Below are 20,026 nucleotides of genomic sequence, written 5' to 3'. Positions count from 1 at the left end.
ATCCCTGAAAGTTGCAGGGATTGATAGGGTTGTTCAGAAGGCATGTGGTGTATTGGCGTTTATTGGGAGGGGTGTTGAGTTTGGAAGCCACGAGGTCATGCTTTAGCTGTACAAGACACTGGTAAGGCTGCACCTGGAGTATTGCGTGTAGTTCTGGACACCACATTATAGGAAGGATGTGGAAGCTTTGGAAAGGGTTCAGAGGAGATTTACTAGGATGTTGCCTGGTATGGAAGGGGAAGGTCTTACGAGGAAAGGCTGAGGGAACCGAAAGTATTTTTGTTGGAGAAAAGAATGTTGAGAGGTGACTTAATTGAGACGGCTCGAAGCATACTCCTGCACCTATTGTATTTGTATGGGGCAGGGTTAGATAGAGTGGGCAGTGAGAACCTTTTTCCTCAGATGGTGAAGGCTAACACGAGGGGACATAGCTTGAAATTGAGGGGTGATAGATTTAGGACAGATATCAGGGATAGTTTCTTTACTCAGAGAGTAGTAGGGTCATGGAACGGCCTGTCTGCAACAGTAGTAGACTCGCTGACGTTAAGGGCATTTAAATGGGTATTGGACATAAATATGGATAATAATGGAATGGTGTAGGATTAATTTTGCAGGTCAGTGCAATATCGAGGACCAAAGGGCCTATGTTCTATGAAACCCACACAGACACGGAGAGAACATGTAAACTCCACACAAACAGTTGCTCGAGGCTAGAATTGAACCCAGATCTCTGGTGCTGGCTACTTTTTTTCTGTTATGCCAACTGGTCTTTTTTTTTGCTTTTGTTAAAAGTTTACTTTCCCAAGTGATTTGCAAAGTAAATGTGACACAACAGGCAAAGCCAAGTGGCATGTACTGGATACAGCAGAGGGACGAAGGAAACATGTCAGTAGGAAGTTACAGACCTAAGGAGAGGCCAGTCCAAGATATGAATGAAGTATGGGCTATAAGCCCAGGAGAAGAAAAGCATACATGGATGGGGAAGAGTTGGTGTGAGTTAAAGCCATGTTTTTGAGAGAAGGATGCAGGCCCAAATTTTTAAAATTAGTAAATACAATAAGAAAGATATCAGCATGTTCAGTTCATGGGGAAAGGTTAAATGAGATTTACTTTTGAATTTAAAAAAATTGGCTATTTGCAGTGTCACCTCAAATACATGGGAAACAATGTGTAAGATTGTCACTTGCGATATGAAGACTAAGTTTGCAAAAGTTAGCTTATGAAGAAATGTAATACTGTACCACATGTATATGATACATACAAGAAATAAAATCCAGTACTGCAAAGTTTAATACATATGGGTTTACAAAATCAGTACAAAAAAAGACCATTCGCCCCTCGCACCTGCTCCCCAATGCAATAAGATTATGCACCCCCACAACCTTTGATTCTATTACTCTTAATTTATCAAAAGAACGTTGCATGATCAATGCACTTTAGAATGATGATTGAAGAAGCTGTATGTAACAGACAAAGTTTGAAAATTAATGGAAATAAACTGGAGATATTTAAATTAATTTTTTTTACATTAGCAACTAAATTGGAAAACTAAATTTGCATTACTCCAAAGCACATCCATTACTGTTTACTGACAATGAGAGGTTGCTGATGAACTTTGCAATAAAGCTAAGCAGACTGATGTATTTTAGAAGTTGATATATTAGTTACTACTGAATCAAAAATCACCAACACCTTCCACTTTAGTGCAGTTCTGATGGAGCGCTGTTGTGTGTATCTGAGGGTGGGGGGGGGTGAGGGTTTGGAGGGGAGGAGGAGCATGAGTGACTGACTGTGTATGTGTATATGGGCATATACTCTGGCAGACGTGCTCACACTCTATCAAGCATGCACGTGCACAGATACACTTGGTCACTCATGTACACACACACAGAGACTCTCTCTCACTTCCCACACACACCCACGCATGTGCATACACAAACACATGTAGGTCTATGGGTGAATTTGAACGTGCAGATTTGTATTTGCAGAAACATTCTATTTTGTTCAAAACGTTCACAATCTGTCAGCAGCCAGTAAATGTGACATTTTATAAATTCCTACTTTGGAAATAAAACCAGTCTGACTCCAGCTTGGGATACAGACAGACTGTAACCTCACACCTTTATGCATTGTCTGAACTGAGATGTCATCTTTTTTATCATTGATAAAACATTGTTATCTTGGGGCTGTAACTTGAAAGAAATTCTGGGATTTACATATCAATTAAAACCTGCATCCCCATTTTAAGTAATTAAAGAGTTAACAGCCATCTAGGTTTGTTTAATACATCGCCTCAGTTGTGTGACATTTTGATCTTTTACATGTAAATTCTTTGCCCTGGGTATCATGCCAGACTAGATACCTGACGAAGGAGCAGCACGCTGAAGGGTTGTACTTTCAAATACAGGGCAACCTCGATTATCCAAATGACACGGGCAGTGAGTATTTTGTTCAGATAATCGAATATTTGGATAACTGATCAGAATCAGGTAAATATCTTAAGTTATGATTTGGAGATGCTGTTGTTGGACTGGGGTGTACAAAGTTAAAAATCACGCAACACCAGGTTATATCATAAGACACAGAATTCTGTGTCTTACACTCCACAACCAACTGATGAAAGAGCAGCACTGCGAAACCTCATGCTTCCAAATAAACTTGTTGGAATTTAACCTGGTGTTGTGTGATTTTTAACTTAAATCAAGTTAACATGAACAGGAGTTTGAATTAATTTAATATTTAACCACTTGCACCAGACAGAGACAACTCAGCCAGTGGGAAGACCTCCTTCAGATGTACACCAAGCTGCCACCTACAGCCTCTTCAACCAGACTCTGAGGTCACCTCCTTTCCTCTCCTTTGCTTCTCCTTTGGGTCTCTCTCCTTAGCCATCACCAGCCCTGCGCTTCGTCAACTGCTGCCGGCTGGAAACTGTGGCTTGCACAAATGGTCCCAGGACCGAGACACAAAGTGGATGCAACACTGTCTACCTTCAGGTCCTCGCACAACAATTCCACCCCCTTCTGGAAACCCGTTGCAGGAGCTAGACATGACAGCCAGAGTGGGCGCGAAGTTGCTGAGTTCACTGGTAAGCAGTCTGTCTTGGAAAGAGAGTTTCTGCAGGTAGTGATGGAATCCAGTTTCCAATCTCAAACTTCGGGACCTGAAGATCCTGTCTGGATAAACCAAAATTTGGATAATTGATGTTGGGATAACCAAGGTTGTTTTATAAACCTAGGCTGGTGTGATTTTTAGCTTTGTCCACCCTAGTCCAAAACCTGCACCTCCACATCATAAACAAAGGTGCCTGTGCTGTACATGTTTCCGGTGGAGAGACTTGACCATAAAAAGATAAACCTAGTATATCGCAGCACAAGCTTTAGCTATTATAAATATCCAGACTCAACTCCAGAAGCATGTTCTCATTCTTTCATGCTAATGGTTATTCGCCTTCCCTACGGTTAAAAATCACACAACACCAGGTTATAGTCCAACGGTTTAATTGGAAGCACACTAGCTTTCGGATATCCCAATATGTTCGAGGAGGCGATTACTCTAGGTTTAGTTCCATAGGCAACGGCAACCCTCCGGTATCTGCAGCATGTGAACTGTAATACTGTGTTGCAGATCACGAAGAACATGGTGTAGTTTTTCAGCTCTTGGGAAATACTGAACAATGAAGTGTAACCTGCAACACATTATCAATGAGGATGAGCACCTCACCAAAACCTTCCCCACACCTCCACTACTTGCCTTTAAACAACCACCAAACCTCAAATAGATCATTGTTCGTAGCAAGCTGCCCGGCAATCAGGACAACTCCATACAACACTGTCATGGTAGGCGCTGCAAGACGTGTCAGAGTGTGGACATAGATACCACCATTACGCTTGGGGACACCTCCCACCCTGTACATGGCAGGTACTCATGTGACTCAGCCAACATTGTCTATATTATACGTTGCAGGCAAGGATGTCCGGAGGCATGGTACATTGGGGAAACTGAGCAAAGGCTACGACAACGGATGAATGGGCACTGTACAACAATCAACAGACAGGAGGGTTCCCTCCCAGTTGGGGAACACTTCAGTGGTCCAGGACATTCAGCCTCGGACCTTCGGGTGACCATCCTCCAAGGTGGACTTCGGGATAGGCAGCAGAGAAAAGTGACCGAGCAGAGGCTGATAGCTCAGTTCGGTACCCATAGGGAGGGCCTCAACCGGGACATGTCACATTACAAATAACCACCATTGCACTATACACACACAAACAGGCACTCCTATACACATGGGGACACAGATACAGAGACGCGCACACAGACACCCACACTCAGACATGCACCCCGCACAGACTTAAGACACTCTACACTCACTACACACACACATATACTTTCTCACACTCACAACCCCCAACCCAGACACACACAGAGACAGACAAAGACCCACATGCACACACATATTTTGTGGGGTGAATTTGTACTTGCAGGGTTACATTGTACTTTGATCAAAAATTGCATGAATTTATGTAAAACTCCGTTATCTCACATTTTAGATTAGAATCAATCTAAACTTCATGGCATAGACAGAGAACACAGGGGGCCAACACCTTCAACATATTGTCTAGCTATCACCATTGTTAATAGCTAACCTGAGAATGCAACTTTAAAAAAAAGTGTTTTGTGATTTACACATGAAAGAAGTGAAACTATCACTGTATTCTAACAGATGAAAGGCTTAACAGACAATCAATTTTTCAATGTATAATTTCAGTTACATCACTGTAAATGTTTGCTATAAATTCTGTGCGTTAGGATTGAGCCCTCTACTATCACCTGATGAAGGAGCGTTGTTCCGAAAGCTCGTGTGCTTCCAATTAAACCTGTTGGACTATAACCTGGTGTTGTGTGATTTTTAATTTTGTACACCCCAGTCCAATACTGGAATCTCCAACTCATCCCTTCGGTTAGGGGGCGATCTTCCAACAGTTTGAGGTAACAGTCTGACGTGACCGTGCACAGAATGATGGGATACTGGAGGACCCGTCTGTCGAAGGCATGGTGTTACGGAAAGGTGAGGGAGCAATGAACGCGTTGCTATCGCAACCAAGTCCTCTTCATCTCCCCAAATAAGTTTTCCATAATAAGATTGAGTTATAATTTTGGATTTGTAAAATACTTTAAGTTTTAATTTTACGGAGATCAACTTCGCTCATTATGAAATTAATTGTTTTAAGGCATTTCAAGTTTTTGTACAAATGTGAACGTGGGGATTCAGCTTATTCATATAACAGACTAATTTAAAACAGAAGACTGTGCACCACCCCAAGCCTCCGATATCCCAATATGTTCGAGGAGGCGATGACTCTAGGCTCTAGTTCCATAGGCAACGGCAACGGCAACCCTCCGCTATCTGCAGCATGTCAACAACGCTTGAGAATTGTTTTGACTCCTCTGATAACTGAGAGGGGTGGGAAAGGGGGAGAGAAAACCTCGTTGTCATTATGATTAACTGGTTGGTGAAAATTACACCAACGGGATAGGATTCAGTTCACGCAGCGGCTGAAGTTCTCATGAAGAACTCTTTTTCTCAATTTATCCCTTACCTGAGATGTGGTGACCCTCAGGGTAAGTCATCTCCCTCTAATGGGAGAACAGCCCTATGGTCTGGGAAGACTGTGGCGACTTTACCTTTATAAACCTCGGTAAATATTTTTGGAAATGGCAAAGGAAACAAAATTGGCAGACCAGAGGACACAAAGAGAGCTCTAATCCAGAATCCTATTTGTAAATTTCTGAAATAAAGCTGTCTGGTTGAGGTCCTGTTCTGTGAACTTAAAGAAAGCTAAATTTTGTGGTATGAGGCATTCATTGGCTAGGATAAACTGGCTAAGAATACTTAATGGGTTGATGGTGGGTTGTAAATGGCAGACACTTAAAGAAGACATGGATGAACTTCAACAATTGTACATCCCTATCTCTGGTGTAAAATGGATGGTAGCTCAACCATGGCTAACAAGGAAAATCAGGATAGTGTTGAAATCAAAGCACAAGCATATAAATTGGCAAAAAAAGCAGCAAACCCAAGGACTGGGAGAAATTTAAAATTCAGCAGGAGGACAAAGGGTTTAATTTGGAAAGGGAAAATAAAATATGGAAGCAAGCTTACGGAAAACATAAAAACTGACTGCAAAAGCTTCTATAGATATGTGAAGAGAAAGACTGGTGAATTCGTAATGGACAACAAACAGATGGCAGACCAGTTGAGCAAATACTTTGGATCTGTATTTACTAAGGAGACACATATAACCTTCAGGAAATGCTTGGAGACAGAAGGTCAAGCATGAAAGATGAACTGAAGGAAATCCTTATTAGTTAGGAAACGGTATTGGGGAAATTAATGGGATTAAAACCTGATAGGTCCCCAGGGCCTGATGCTCTGCATCCCAGAGTACTTAAGGAAGTGACCTGAGAAATAGTGGATGCATTGGTGATCATTTTCTAGTATTCTGTAAGCTCTGGAAATGTTCCAGTGGACTGGAGGGTAGCTAATGTCACCCCATTCTTTAAAAAAGGTGGGAGAGAGAAAATGGGGAACAAGAGACCGGTTAGCCTGACATTGATGGTGGGGAAAATACTGGAGTCGATCTTTAAGGATGTAATATCTGAGCATTTGGAAAGTGGTGACTAAATCGGTCCTGATCAGCTTGAGTCACTAAAGGAAAATCAAGTTTGATAAAACTTCTGGAATTTTTTGAGCAGTAGAGTGGACAAGGATGAATCACTAGATGTGTAACCACAAGAGGTTAGTAAGGAAAGCTCATGGTATCAGAAGTAATGTATTGACATGGATAGAGAACTGGTTAGCAGACAGGAAGCAGAGAGTTGGAATAAACGGATCCTTTACAGAGTGGCAGGTGAGGTACAGTAGAGTTCAGTGCTGGGACCCCAGCTGTTCACAATACACATTAATGATTTGGACAAAGTGAATGCAATATATCCAAACACAAGAGGGTGACATGTGTGCTGTGAGGATGATGCTAAGAGGCTACAGGGCGACTTGAACAAATTGGCTGAGTCGGCACATACTTGGCAAATGCAATATAATGTGGATATCCATTTTGGTTGCAAAAACAGAAAGGCAGATTATTATCTGAATGGTCGCAGTTTAGGAAAAGGTGAGGTGCAACGATACCTGGGTGTCATGGTGGAATAGTCGCTGAAGGTTCGTATGCAGGTGCAGCAGGCAGTGGGGAAAACTAATGGCATGGTGCCATTCAAAGTGAGAGGATTTGAGTATTGGAGTAAGAATGTGTTGCCACGGTAATACGGGGCCTTGGTGAGGCCACACCTTGAGTATTGTGTGCAGATTTGGATTCTCAGTCTGAGAAAGGATATTGTTGCTACTGAGTGAGTCCAGCGAAGATTCACTGATTCCCGGGATAGCAGGACTGACATATGAGGAAAGACTGGATCAAGTGTGCTTGTATTCACTGGAATTTAGAAGAATGATGGGGGGAGTCTCATAGAAACATATAAAATCCTAATGGGATTGGACAGATTAGATGTGGGAAGAATGTTCCCGATATTGGGGAAGTCCAGAACTAGGAGTCACAGTCGAAGAATAAGGGGTAAGCCTTTCAGGACTGAAATAAGGAAGAATATTTTCACTTACAGAGTTGTGAACCTGTGGATTTCTCTCCCACAAGAAGCCATTGGGGCGAGTTCATTAGATATATCCAAGAGGGAGTTTGCGGCTAAGGGGATCAAGGGGAATGGAAAACTGAGATTGCATGATCAGCTGTGATCATATTGAATAGTGGTTAGGCTCGAAGGGCCGAATGGCATACTCCTGCACCTATTTCATATGTTTGTATGAGGCAAGTTGAAGGACAGTATACAAATTCACATACAGTACCCAATACCCTCTTTCCTAGATGTTCCTCATGATCATTGCAGTACAAAGGAAATTACATCAGACATGAACCCTTTCCTAATGTGCAAAAAGATAAATCCAGAGATATTTGCAGCATGTCAATGAGTGAAGCGACTTGCTTGAAGAAAATTATTTTCTGAAAAAGCTCAAGAAAAATGCGAGAGTCATTATAATATTCATACAAGACTAACTTGATTTAAAGCAATACGTTTTGCATTTGGAGCTGAAGAACAATAGAATGGTCTTTGGTTATAGGTTTGCTATTGGTGACGTTACTGAACAGTTATGATAAATTTAAAAATGTCGCATGAAGTGCATTGGATAAAGTGTATTAACAAACTATTTCTTTTCATTTAGTATTTTGGTACTAATCAATATCAAATGCAAGTTTTACACTTTTATTTTCTTTTTTTTACAGTGAAATCAGCTGCTGTTGTATCCTTTGGAATATGTGTTGAATAATATGTGCAACCATGTGCCATTATGAAGTGTTATCTTGTAGTACAAAACATTTCTCAAAATTAGGAATTGTTATACAATATATATTCTACAATTTGCAAAGACAATTAACATTTCGGATTAGTGGGGGTGATTGAAAGAATCTACTGCTGTGTGAATTAAGGGGAAATTCTTTGGAAGGAATACGTTCTATCTTTCAGACTTTCACTTTGTCTTTCTGCATTTTCTTGACTTCACACATCTTTAAGTAATATCTTTTTCTCTCAGTTATTGTTTCTTTCTTATTAAATCTTGCAGTCTTTATTAATCCCTGTGATGTGAGTTTCCCTACCTTTTATGATGGTGATGGTAATGACATTAGTTTGAAACTCCCCATAGCAGAAATTTGAATAGAATTTTTAAAAATCTGCAATTAAAAGCTGGCTTAATGGTGTCCGTGCGATTGTCAATTGTCGTAAAAACTAAGCTGTATCACTAATGACCTTCAGGATAGAAAATCTGTCATCCTTACCTAGTTTGACTTGCATGTACCTGTAGACACATGGCATACTGGCACAGTGGTTAGCACTGCTGCTTCAGAATGCTAGAGACCCAGGGTCGATTCCAGCCTTGGGTCACTGTGTGGAGTTTGCATGTTATTCCCATGCCTACATTGGTTTTCTCTGGTGCTTCAGTTTCCTCCCACAGTCCAAAGATGTGCAGAATGTATGGATTGGCCTTGCTAAATTGCCTCCTTAGTGTCCAGGGATGTGTAGACAGGGTGGATTAGCCATGGTAAATGGTCGAATAATGGCTGGATGGGCTAATTGCCCTTTAACTGCACTGTACTATGATTCACTGTGGTTAACTCTTAACTGTCTCGGACAATTATGAATGTGTAATAAATCCTGACATTGCCACAATGTGCACATTCCATGAGTGAACTTTTAAAAATCTTGGCAAGGTTAGCATTGGTTGGATTTCATAATTGTCTTTCAAAAGGTGATTCTGAGCTGCTTTAATGAACTAACGCAGTTTGTTTAGTGCAGATACTTTCACAGTGCTGTGAAGGAAGAGGGAGTTCCAGAATTTTGACCCACCCACTTCCAGCCAGGGAAGAAGCCTTAGAAAATTGCTGCGGCGCATGTTGACAACAGTATACTGCTGTCACTGTGCACTAGTAGCGGAGTTGGGGGGGGGGGGTAAGTGAATTTTTTAGGTGATAGTTTGGATTCTGCTCAAGTAGCCTGTTTTATTCTGGATGATAATTTAACTTGTCGGAACTGTACTCATCCAGACTTCCAGAAAGTAATTGTCACATATTTCATGAGTGCGTTATATATGTGTACAGGCTTTGGGCAGTGAGGAGATGAGTTCATTGCTGCAGAATTTCCAGCTTTTGAAATGTATTCATACTCATGTATTCACAGTATTTCTATGGCTGGTCCAATTAAATTCTGTGCAATGGTGATCTCCAGAATATTGAATGTGGGGATTCAGCAATGCTAATTGATCCCACAGTCAGGGTAGTTGTCCACCATTTTGCTCCAAAGGATTATTTTGTTTGTGTAAACCTCAGAATCCTATTGGATTTTCAGGAGGCTTAACTTTTTACCAGTTTCCCATAATATCTATTTTGCTACCTGACATTTGTTTATTTTTGAGAAGGGCCTTGGAACATTTATTAAAGGAGCTATATAAATATAAGCTATTGATCCTTTCTAGTTCATGGCGACAGACTGATGGAGTATGGAGAGTCAAACCCAATCTTGCTGCTAGCTGATGCACTTCCCACCAGGGCCATTGTACTGAGAGGGGGAATCTTGGCTGCTCTCTTTTCCCCGCCTCAAAACAGTAAAGCTAAGATTGATTGTAGCAACAGGTCTGCCAACTTGGTTAATAAACTTTAACTAAGCACAGACTTAAGACTAAACTTCATCCTCCCTGCTGCACATGGTATCCACGCATGGGGATTCATTTATTCATTACACTATCACAGACATGTTATAGTGCAAAAGGCAGCCATTCAACCATTGTGATTTCACTGGCTCGTTAAATGAGCATCATTACCTAGTATCTAATGTCTGTTTTGTCCCCCATCCCTTGCACATTGTTTTTATCCAAATAATCATCCAACATCCTCTTGAATGTTTCAATTGAACCTGAATCCACCACAGTCTGGTCAGTGCATTCTGTACCTTAACTACTCACTGAGTGAAAAAGATATTCCTCACTTCACCTTGTTTCTTTTGGAGATCACTTTTAAGTCTATGTCTTTGTTCCTTTACAAGCGGGAACAGTTTCTCCCCATCTACTCTATCAAGCCTGCTCATGACTTTGAAAACTTCGAACAGATCTCACCTTGTCACCTTTTGCAATTTTTGTATTTAAAATCTATAGTATTAAGTGCAGATACTCTTTGATAGATTGATTGAACAGTCTCCTGCCTGAAATTAATATTGACATCCTATTTTAAAGAATGCAGAATTGAATTCTTAGCATTTTTGACTAAACTAGGGTATAAGTATGAGATGATATTTCATTGTGACATTATTACAAGGACAAAAGTTTTTCAGTCACTGGTGGTTTAGTACTTTTGTATGAAAGGTGCTGAGAACAGTTTATAATTTGAAGCAAGTTAGATTACCTTGTTTTATCAACTTTCTCAAAATTGCATTATGTGCACATGAACAAGGCCAGTATTTATTGTCTCCTCTTTAGTTGACATTGAGAAGGTGGTAGTTGGCATTTCCTATTGTGAAGATGCTCACAACAATGCTATTGGATAGAAGAGCCACTGACTACCCAGAAATTTTGACAATCCAGTGAATTCACAACATGGACTGACAGTAGGATGGAAGCAGAGTTTAGGATGGAATCATGCCTTTACTTGACTTCTGAATTTTGCTGTTTGGTGATGAAAATTCAACAGAAATCCAAACAAATCAATTGTTAAACTGTGCATTAACTGAGACCTTTTATGTCTTGTCAAGTTGTAAAGCATTTTCTGCACTTAGGTTTCTGATTTCAATTCAGACAATATGCAACAGAATTTTTCCCAGGAACATTCACTGGATTATAATTTTTCTTCAGTCATAAGTCTGGAATTATTTGGGAAAATTGTCTTCTGATTTAAAATTTAGACCTTAGTAATCCAATTTATCTCTTTATAATTTCCAGATGAAAATCAGAAAATAGATGAGAACCTGGGATACAGACAATCTTAGAGGATCAAATATCATAATATTCATAGTTTTTGTTGCAACTGTAGTCCTTAACTAGATTGCAACAGCTTTCCTCCATCCCTCTCCAGGTGGTTTTCTACTTCAATGTGTTTTATTATTCTTTTTATTTTCTCGCCACATTGCTAATGATTATCTACAAAAGTAAGGTTTACACGTTTAAGTATTTCTTACAACTATTTATAATCATGACATTTAAAATACGAAGTCCAGCAATTATCTTCTTTTCATGTTTCAGGTCAGGTATTCAGTTTTCCAGATGGTTACCTGGCTGTTGATCTGAGTCTTCTGATTCTCATGTTAATTCTGGAAGTGATAAGGCTATACTTTGGTAAGATGTTGTGTTAAGTTATAACCTTTTTGATCCTCTGTGGTGTTACGACGGGTAGCCTGGAATTAAAGCATGGTAACAATTTTTATTGGAGCTTTATTTTGTTTGATAGATCAATTATCCAAATGTTGAATTAAGCAGCAAAATACCTTGAGAGATTTACCTGGATTTATGCAAAACTATAGTTTAGCTCAAACACAAGTTTGCACATATCTCTTTTCCCAATCCTAAAGACAGCCCTCCGTGGGGAAAGAACCCAGCTTTCTTTTTTCTCACACTGCCCATCACAACAGTGCAACAATAAGAAATCAAAAAGGGAAAATAAGGGAGGTAAGAAGAACCCAGTTGTGTTTTAATAATCTTGTTCAAACATTTATAACTCACCACAATAATACTCAAATTATACATATTTTAAATCAACCTGTCATGACCCACTTCATGATGGGACTTGAAACCAGACCATCTGGTCCAGGGGTAGGGACACTACCACTGTCACAAGGGCCCTCAAAAGCATGAACTAAATTACAAAGTCCAATGAGCATTACCTGTTCTCAATCAACTTTGTAGCTGTTTTGATTGGACCTTGAATCTGCATTTCTAACAGTCACAGTTTAACCTCACTTGATTTATAAGTTGCGTGCTTAGAAATTCTGAGGTCAGTTTGGAACTAATTGTTATGGTTGAAGTTTCCCAAGATTGTTTGCATCCCTGCAGGAGAATGTAAGTTATATAATTGAAGAACAACTGGATTGAATTATTTTATAGTTTTTTTTCTTTTTAAAGAGGAAATTGCTGTGGATCACCTTTGAGCCAATCAAGTTTCAAATATGTTTGCATTGTGTATCAGGGTAATTCTAGCTTTGAGTTTTGATAGATATGCACAAAATTTAATAGTTAATATGAATATTAGCAGATTTACTATTGCATTGTTCATTGCATATAAAAAAAGATATCATACCATGTGATAGATTTGTCAGAACTCCAGTAACTGGTTTAGTCTGTATGTGTCTTTGTATTGCTCAGTGTTTTGAGGATTAAGTTCCATATGTTTATCCAGTTTTCAGTGGAAACTGTAGATCAGTGGCTTTAATCATCTTTATATTTTTATTAACTTTGATAAATTCGATTTTTTTTCAGGAAATAAACTTTATTTCAGGTAGCTAGTTTTATAAACTGATAGTTAAATGCTTCATTATTTTCCTAATCATCGAAAAAGGAGTGTCTTTCTAAAAATAATTGGTAGTTGAATTCTCAAGACATGCAAGTTTGCCTTGAGCAGGGTGTTTTACCATTTGAAGAAATGCTTATGTTATTCCTTGTAATGAAAATCTGGGTGTGGATATCATGTAATTGAAGAATCCAACACAGCTTTATTACAGCTAACTATTATGTACAAACATTGCATTTCTCAGGTACTTCGTGTTTGGGCTGTTTAAACTATTGGATGACATCTGAGCAGCATGCTTCCAGCAGTGTGTCATGTTCAAGTGATTTCAAGATAAAACGTTCTGAGGCTTTTATATCCTCAGGTTACATTCTGTGATACAGTGAGGGTTTCATGAGGATGTTATTAAAATTATACTTAGCTTGAGAAAAAGCACAACAAGAAGTATACTTTTAATATTTTGAGAAGCCATTGTACAATTGATTGCATAATATCAGCAAATGGACTGCATTGGTATATCAAGGTTTCTTGGCACATGGATTTATAATTTCTGCTAACTTGATTGATTTTAATGAGGGCATTATTTATGCTACAACTTGCCTTAGCACAAGTAATCTAAGAAAGGGAAAAATTCCAGCTCTGTATTAGTTTAGGATATCTGGTCATTATGGACAAGTTGGATCGAAGGGTCTGATTCCATGCTGTGATCACTATTGAATTCTATGACTCTATGATCACCATTGAATACTCTAGGTGGCTGCATCAACAGCTTTTATTGGGTGACGAGGAGAATATAGCTGTGATTGAGAGTCCATACGAAGCGAGTTTAGAGATTTTGTTTTCACTGCTAATAATATTCTCAAACACCTATAAAGGAGAAAAATGCTGAAGAATTTATCCATGCCTACAATGCCAAAGGATATGCTACATGACGAACATATTTAGTCAACTTGAATAGCACAACAATCCCAAATTATTGGTTTCAGAGGCTATTGTATCAGAACCAGGATTCAGTTGTCAAATGAAGACATTGGAGAGTTTATCATAGTCTAAAAACAGTCCATTCATTGTAATTTTAGAGTTTCAAGAGAGCATTGTGAGGCAGATTTGTTTGTGGTATAACAAAATAAAATGCATTTGTTAAAACTAACTTTTAGCATTGCTTGCGAAATAGCATTGTCCGTGGACATGGCAAAATGTGACTTAAGTGAATAAGCTACAGTTGAGTAAACAGAATGTTCCAATGACAGCAGGCAATAGTAGTAAAGACTAATGAAGTGGTACTTAGGACAACATTGAACACAATTGTTGATATGTAAAGATAGAGTACTACAACTCCAAAAAGAGTTACCTCACAAAGGCATGTCACAAGAAGGTTAACAGAAACTATATTCACTATATTTATGTTGCTCAACATCTACAGAATAAGCACAAGGATATTCAGTGAATGTTTACAGGGCATAATGATCAATGTACTTTTGGATGGAGCTCTGGTAAACATGGAGGTCCATGCTTGTGCATCATGTAGTATGATTTCTGAGACATTAAATTATCAAACGTTGAGTCCACTGGAAAAATAGTAAATAAAACAGTTATGAAGAAAAGAAAAATCCCATAATTAAGTGTTTCAATTTCCCGTCACATAGTGAGTAATGATTGTTACATCAATAGACCAATGATACACAGTGAATAATCATATTGATGGTGTTATGAACAATGGAAATCAATTACTTTTACCAAATATGGTTGGAGAAATCCTGAATTTATCCTGAGATTTGCAATTAATAAAGGATAGGACATACCAATAATTTCAAATCTAAATTGTTCTTGGTAACACCATTGATAGCATCGTCACTGGACCAGAAACATTAACTCTGATTTCTCTTCACAGATCTGCTGAGCTTTCCCAGCAATTTCTGTTTTTGACTCTGATTTACAGCATCTGCAGTTCTTTCCATCTTTACGTTTTCTTGTCTATTGTATAAGCTGTACATTCCAGAGACAGACTCACTTCTAATCTTATTGATCATTCTGAATTGTCGTAACTTTTTACCTTTTGTCTTTTATAAATATCGAGTTTCATACAATTTATTTAAGTGATTTTATTTACCACCTACTGAATACCTATGATTTCCCATTAGAACACAAACTATCTGTTATTGCTTTGCTCACGAACACAGCAAATTCACAGTACAAGGAGAAATAAATAAATTAAACATATTCCTTACACAACAGTAGAGAAGAGGCTGCCTATGGTACCTCTGCAACCATGAAAATGGCTAGTGAGTGTGGCAGAGCCTACATATTGATTCAACAGAATTTTAAGGGTTGCAGCTTCATTATAATAAATATTCATTCAAAATGATATGAATGGTTTTGATTATTTGAACAACATCCAGAAAAACTGTTGATGTTCTGCATAATATCTCTGCTGTTTCTGGTTCCAGAGGAAAGTTTTCAATAACAGGTTTCAGTTTAACTCTGAAAGGAAGTATGTCATTTCACTGGAGGTAGTTCAAAGAAGGATCACTAAGATGATCCTTGATATGGTAGGAAATGTCTTGAGCCTAACTAAGTTGGGACTCTACTCATTGGAGTTTAAAAGAATGAGAGATGATCTCATTGAAATATAGAATTCTAAAGGGGCTTGACAGGGTAAATGCTGAGAGGATGTTTCCCTTCATGGGAGAGTCTAGGACCAGAGGGCATAGTCTCAGAATAAACAGGTGTCAATCTTAAGACTGAGATGAGGAGGAATTTCTTCTCTTAGAGGAATGGGAGTCTTTGGAATTCCTTGCCATGGGTCCTTGTGTATATTTAAAGCTGAAACAGATTGATCAGTAGCTGAGCTTGGCTGGAAAATTACTTGCATATTAGTCCTTCTGGGAGCTTTCCACTTCATTTAGGGTCATAGAAGCATGCAACCTTTTCTATTTGATCATGATGCAATATATAAGGAAGATGTATAATTTTAAGGAACCATTGATCAGTCCTGACCTGCAAAGTCACATCTTTCCCTAACTCTTGCTAAGCAATAAAATGGTTAAAATAAAGATTATGGAAATAGTAGACTTAGAATTCCAACAACGAAAGTGTCAAACAAGCTGTAATGACTCTTCTGCCTCTCTGGGGTAGTGCACTAGAAATCAATTCCTGCTATTTCCGGAATCAACACAAAAATTAAATGTGCAAAATCCCCAAACTTCCTGATTTTCAGACTGATTGATAGAAAACATAGACAAGGTTTCTGTACTTAAAAAAAAATCACTTTATTACAGCAAATTATATTCTAGCTACATGTAAACTGTACAAATTAAAATTCTAAATCCATTATAAACTCTCCCTTGCGCACACACACGCACAGACACAGACATTAAGGGATAAAAGATATGAGCCAAAGGAAAAGTGGAAAAACAGTTTCGTAGTTTTGTATGCAAAATCTGTTGGGTTGGTTCTTGCTGATCTGAACATTTTTCTCCTCAACATTTTTCTGGTTGTGAGAGACACCTAGGGAGGCTGCTTCTCTTCTAAAGGGTTTCCAACTTACCTAATTCAAAGGCACGACTTGCAACAGCTGATGAAGGAATGATAAGCTTGTTTTCTTCAGGTTTAATGTGACTCATTGCAACAGAGAGATTTTGGCTTTTGCCTACCTCTATCTTATTCACAGCCCAAGTTGTTCAGCTACTTATTGGTAGGTAGAGGACCTTTATCATGAATAAGTGTCCACTATTCCACAGCAACTAGAAGCTTTAGTTGTAAACAACCTTGGACTCCAGCTCATTGCTGGAACTTGCAATTACACACACTGAGGTCAAAATAGATATTAAATTAGTGGCTTTCAAAACATGTAGCCACTTTGTAAATCTCTGGTTTTCAAAACAGTTCTTTCTCAAATTAGACCATGATTTTAATAAGTACAAAAATAAAAATACATGGGTTTTTTACATATTGATTTTACATTTTGCCAGTATCATAGTACTGTAGAGTAAAAATAGTGTGATAAACTGGGGTAGCACCTTGCATAGCCTATGTTTTTTGAAAATATATAATCGAACAATTGCATCTGTGCTTGACTTTTGAAAAGTCAATATTTACAAATCCACCTGTTTCATTAGGATCAGGAACTTTTCCCTTCCCTAGTTCATCAATGCTGAGATAAATCATGCTCCAAATTTGAAATGAGGTCAGTTAGCACAGGCATAATTCGAACCTGAAACCATTCGGCCATGTGATTGCTTCAGGAATTGTTTCTGATAGAGTTGATTTTGTATGTGACCTTGAAAGGTCTCCACAGTTGAGGTGTTAAAGCTGTACTGAAGAAATCTTAACTCTGTTTCTCTCCACAGATGCTGCCAGACCTGCTGAGTTTTCCTACCAATTTTTTTTTTGTTTCAGATTTCCAGCATCTGCAGTGCTTTATTTTATTGTTTAGTGTTAAAGCTTGTTTAAATCTCTGTCATTTCCCCAGGTTTTAAAGGTAACCTGACTGAAGAAGAGGTTCCGATTGTTACTAGCCTGGTCCTGACGATTGGAAATGTGATGCTTTCTCTGTACTACTTGTTGTGGCAGACCTATGTGCTGAAAGCAGATGTAATAATAAATGCACTTCTCCTGGTAACCTATGGATTGGAGGGGATTTTGGCCATAATTGCTGTTTCAGCTCTTACCAGGTAATCTGATCAACAGTCAGTGATATTGAGAATAGTGTTAACTATTAATTGTCACTCACCAGCCACCCCCCGCCCGTAGTGAAAGTATCCCTACTGATTTCAATAAGGATCTTTTGAGTGTTAGATTCCTGGTAAAAACTGTAAATGTAGTAAAATATTCTGCAATCATTTTAATATGCCTTAGGTGAGGATTGTGAACATGAAGTTTCCATTTTGAATATCAACTTTAGAATACTAAGTTTTTAGCTGTTGAATAAATATCCTCTTTGCTGCTTTACAAGATTGCATACAGAATGGTTAGATACAGTACTGCCAGGTTACAAATATAAGTGGTTAGATGCAGAATAAAACATCTTCAATGATAAAAATAAAACTTCAAATTTGGCTTCAAGATGACTTAAGTTGACAAAATTCTAATTCAATCCAGCTTCAGTAGGTATTTGCTCCATAGATTTTGCATTTCACAATTCTTCACTCTCTACCTCCTGAATTTCTATCACCTTCACTCCCACTCCACACATTCCTCTATCCACCCTCTCCCCTGCCTCTCTTTTCCAAACTTTCCTCTCTCATTCCATCCCTCTCCCTCTGTTCTGTTCTCTTCTCCTTACCAGCCTCAACTCTTCTCCTCTCCACTTCTTTCCATTCCCTCCCCTCTTCCTCCATCCCTCACACTTCTCTCCTGTCCTCCTCCTCCCATACCGCTTCTTCCCATTCCACATCCACCTCCTTTCATTCCCCCCACTCCCCACCACCACTACCCAAACCACCATCTCCACTCCTCCTCCTCCCGTTGACTCCCACTCGTCCTCCCATTCACTCCCACTCCTCCTCCCGCTCCCTCCATTGCCGCACTCCCTCTATTGCCCCATTCCCCCCTCCCATTTCCCCACTCCCTCCCCCCTCCCATTCCCCCACTCTCCTTCCTCCCATTCCCCCACTCCCCTCCCTCCCACTCTCCTCCCTCCCATTCCCTCACTCACCTCTATATCTCCCATTCCCTCACTCCCCTCCTATTCCCTCCCCTCCCCTCCCATTCCCTCCCTCCCCTCTCTCCCATTCCCCCTCTCCCACTCCCCTCCCCCTCCCATTCCCCCACTCCCCTCCCCCTCCCATTCCCCCACCCATTCCCCCACTCCCCCCTCTCCCATTCTCCCCCCCCACTCCCCCTCTCCTCCCCCTCCCATTCCCCCACTCCCTCTCCCATTCCCCCCCACTCCCCTCCCCCTCCCATTCCCCCCCACTCCCCTCCCCCTCCCATTCCCCCACTCCCCCTCCCATTCCCCCCCACTCCCCTCCCCCTCCCATTCCCCCACTCCCCCTCCCATTCCCCCATTCCCCCTCCTTTCCTCCCATTTCTCCCCCACTGCCCCTCCCATTTCTCCCCCACTCCCCCTCCCCTCCCTCCCCCACTCCCCCTCCCCTCCCTCCCCCACTCCCCCTCCCCCACTCCCCTCCCTCCACTCTTCCCCCCACTCTCATTTCCCTCCCCCCTCTCCTCCCCCTCTCCTCCCCCTCTCCCTCCCATGTCTCCCCCCCCGTGTCTCCCCCCCTCCCATTTCTCCCCACTCCCCCACTCATTTCCCTCCTCCCCTCCTCTCATTTCCCTCCCCCCCTCCCATTTCTCCCTCACTCCTCCCCCCCTCCATTTCTCCCTCACTCCTCCCCCTCCCTCCCATTTCCCCTTCTCTCCCCCTCCCCCCTCCCTCCCATTTCTCCCCCTTCCCTCCCATTTCTCCCCCTCCCCCCTCCCTCCCATTTCTCCCCCTCCCTCCCATTTCTCTCCCACCCTCCCATTCTCTCCCACCCTCCCATTCTCTCCCACTCCTCCCCCTCCCCCCCTCCCTCCCATTTCTCTCCCACTCCTCCCCCTCCCCCCTCCCTCCCATTTCTCTCCCACTCCTCCCCCACTCTCATTTCCCTCCTCCCCTCCTCTCATTTCCCTCCTCTCATTTCCCTCCCCACTCCTCCCATTTGCCCCCCACCTCCCCTCCTCCCATTTTTCCCCCTACTCCTCCCCTCCTCCCATTTTCTCCCCCACTCCTCCCCTCCCTCCCATTTCCCCCCCCATCCCTCCCATTCCCCCCCCATCCCTCCCATTTCCCCCCCATCCCTCCCATTTCCCCCCCATCCCTCCCATTTCCCCCCCCATCCCTCCCATTTCCCCCCCCATCCCTCCCATTTCCCCCCCCATCCCTCCCATTTCCCCCCCATCCCTCCCATTTCCCCCCCATCCCTCCCATTTCC

The 20,026-nt window shown here is 40.8% G+C and overlaps 1 protein-coding gene across 2 annotated transcripts in view; it reads left to right on the top strand.

Moving 5' to 3' along the window:
• Positions 1 to 8,352: 8,352 nt before the first annotated feature.
• LOC122557888 (transmembrane protein 80-like) overlaps positions 8,353 to 20,026 on the top strand; it is a 14,401-nt gene continuing 2,727 nt past the window's right edge. The window contains exons 1-4 of one of the 2 annotated variants that reach the window (XM_043706073.2): positions 8,353 to 8,365; positions 11,661 to 11,754; positions 11,849 to 11,941; positions 17,578 to 17,779. In XM_043706073.2, the coding sequence (XP_043562008.2) occupies positions 11,739 to 11,754; positions 11,849 to 11,941; positions 17,578 to 17,779 (311 nt within the window). In that variant the 5' untranslated portion in view covers positions 8,353 to 8,365; positions 11,661 to 11,738. Of the gene's footprint in view, positions 8,366 to 9,619; positions 11,755 to 11,848; positions 11,942 to 17,577; positions 17,780 to 20,026 lie in introns of those variants that run through there. The other variant, XM_087996657.1, reaches the window with a different exon arrangement.

Source organism: Chiloscyllium plagiosum, unplaced genomic scaffold (genome assembly GCF_037043375.1).
Source record: "Chiloscyllium plagiosum isolate Xiang-an unplaced genomic scaffold, Cpla_swu_hap1 HiC_scaffold_18, whole genome shotgun sequence".
In the NCBI taxonomy this organism is placed as follows: domain Eukaryota; kingdom Metazoa; phylum Chordata; class Chondrichthyes; order Orectolobiformes; family Hemiscylliidae; genus Chiloscyllium; species Chiloscyllium plagiosum.
The sequence above is the reverse complement of the archived record's forward strand: the minus strand, read 5'-3'. Positions and strand labels throughout refer to the sequence as shown.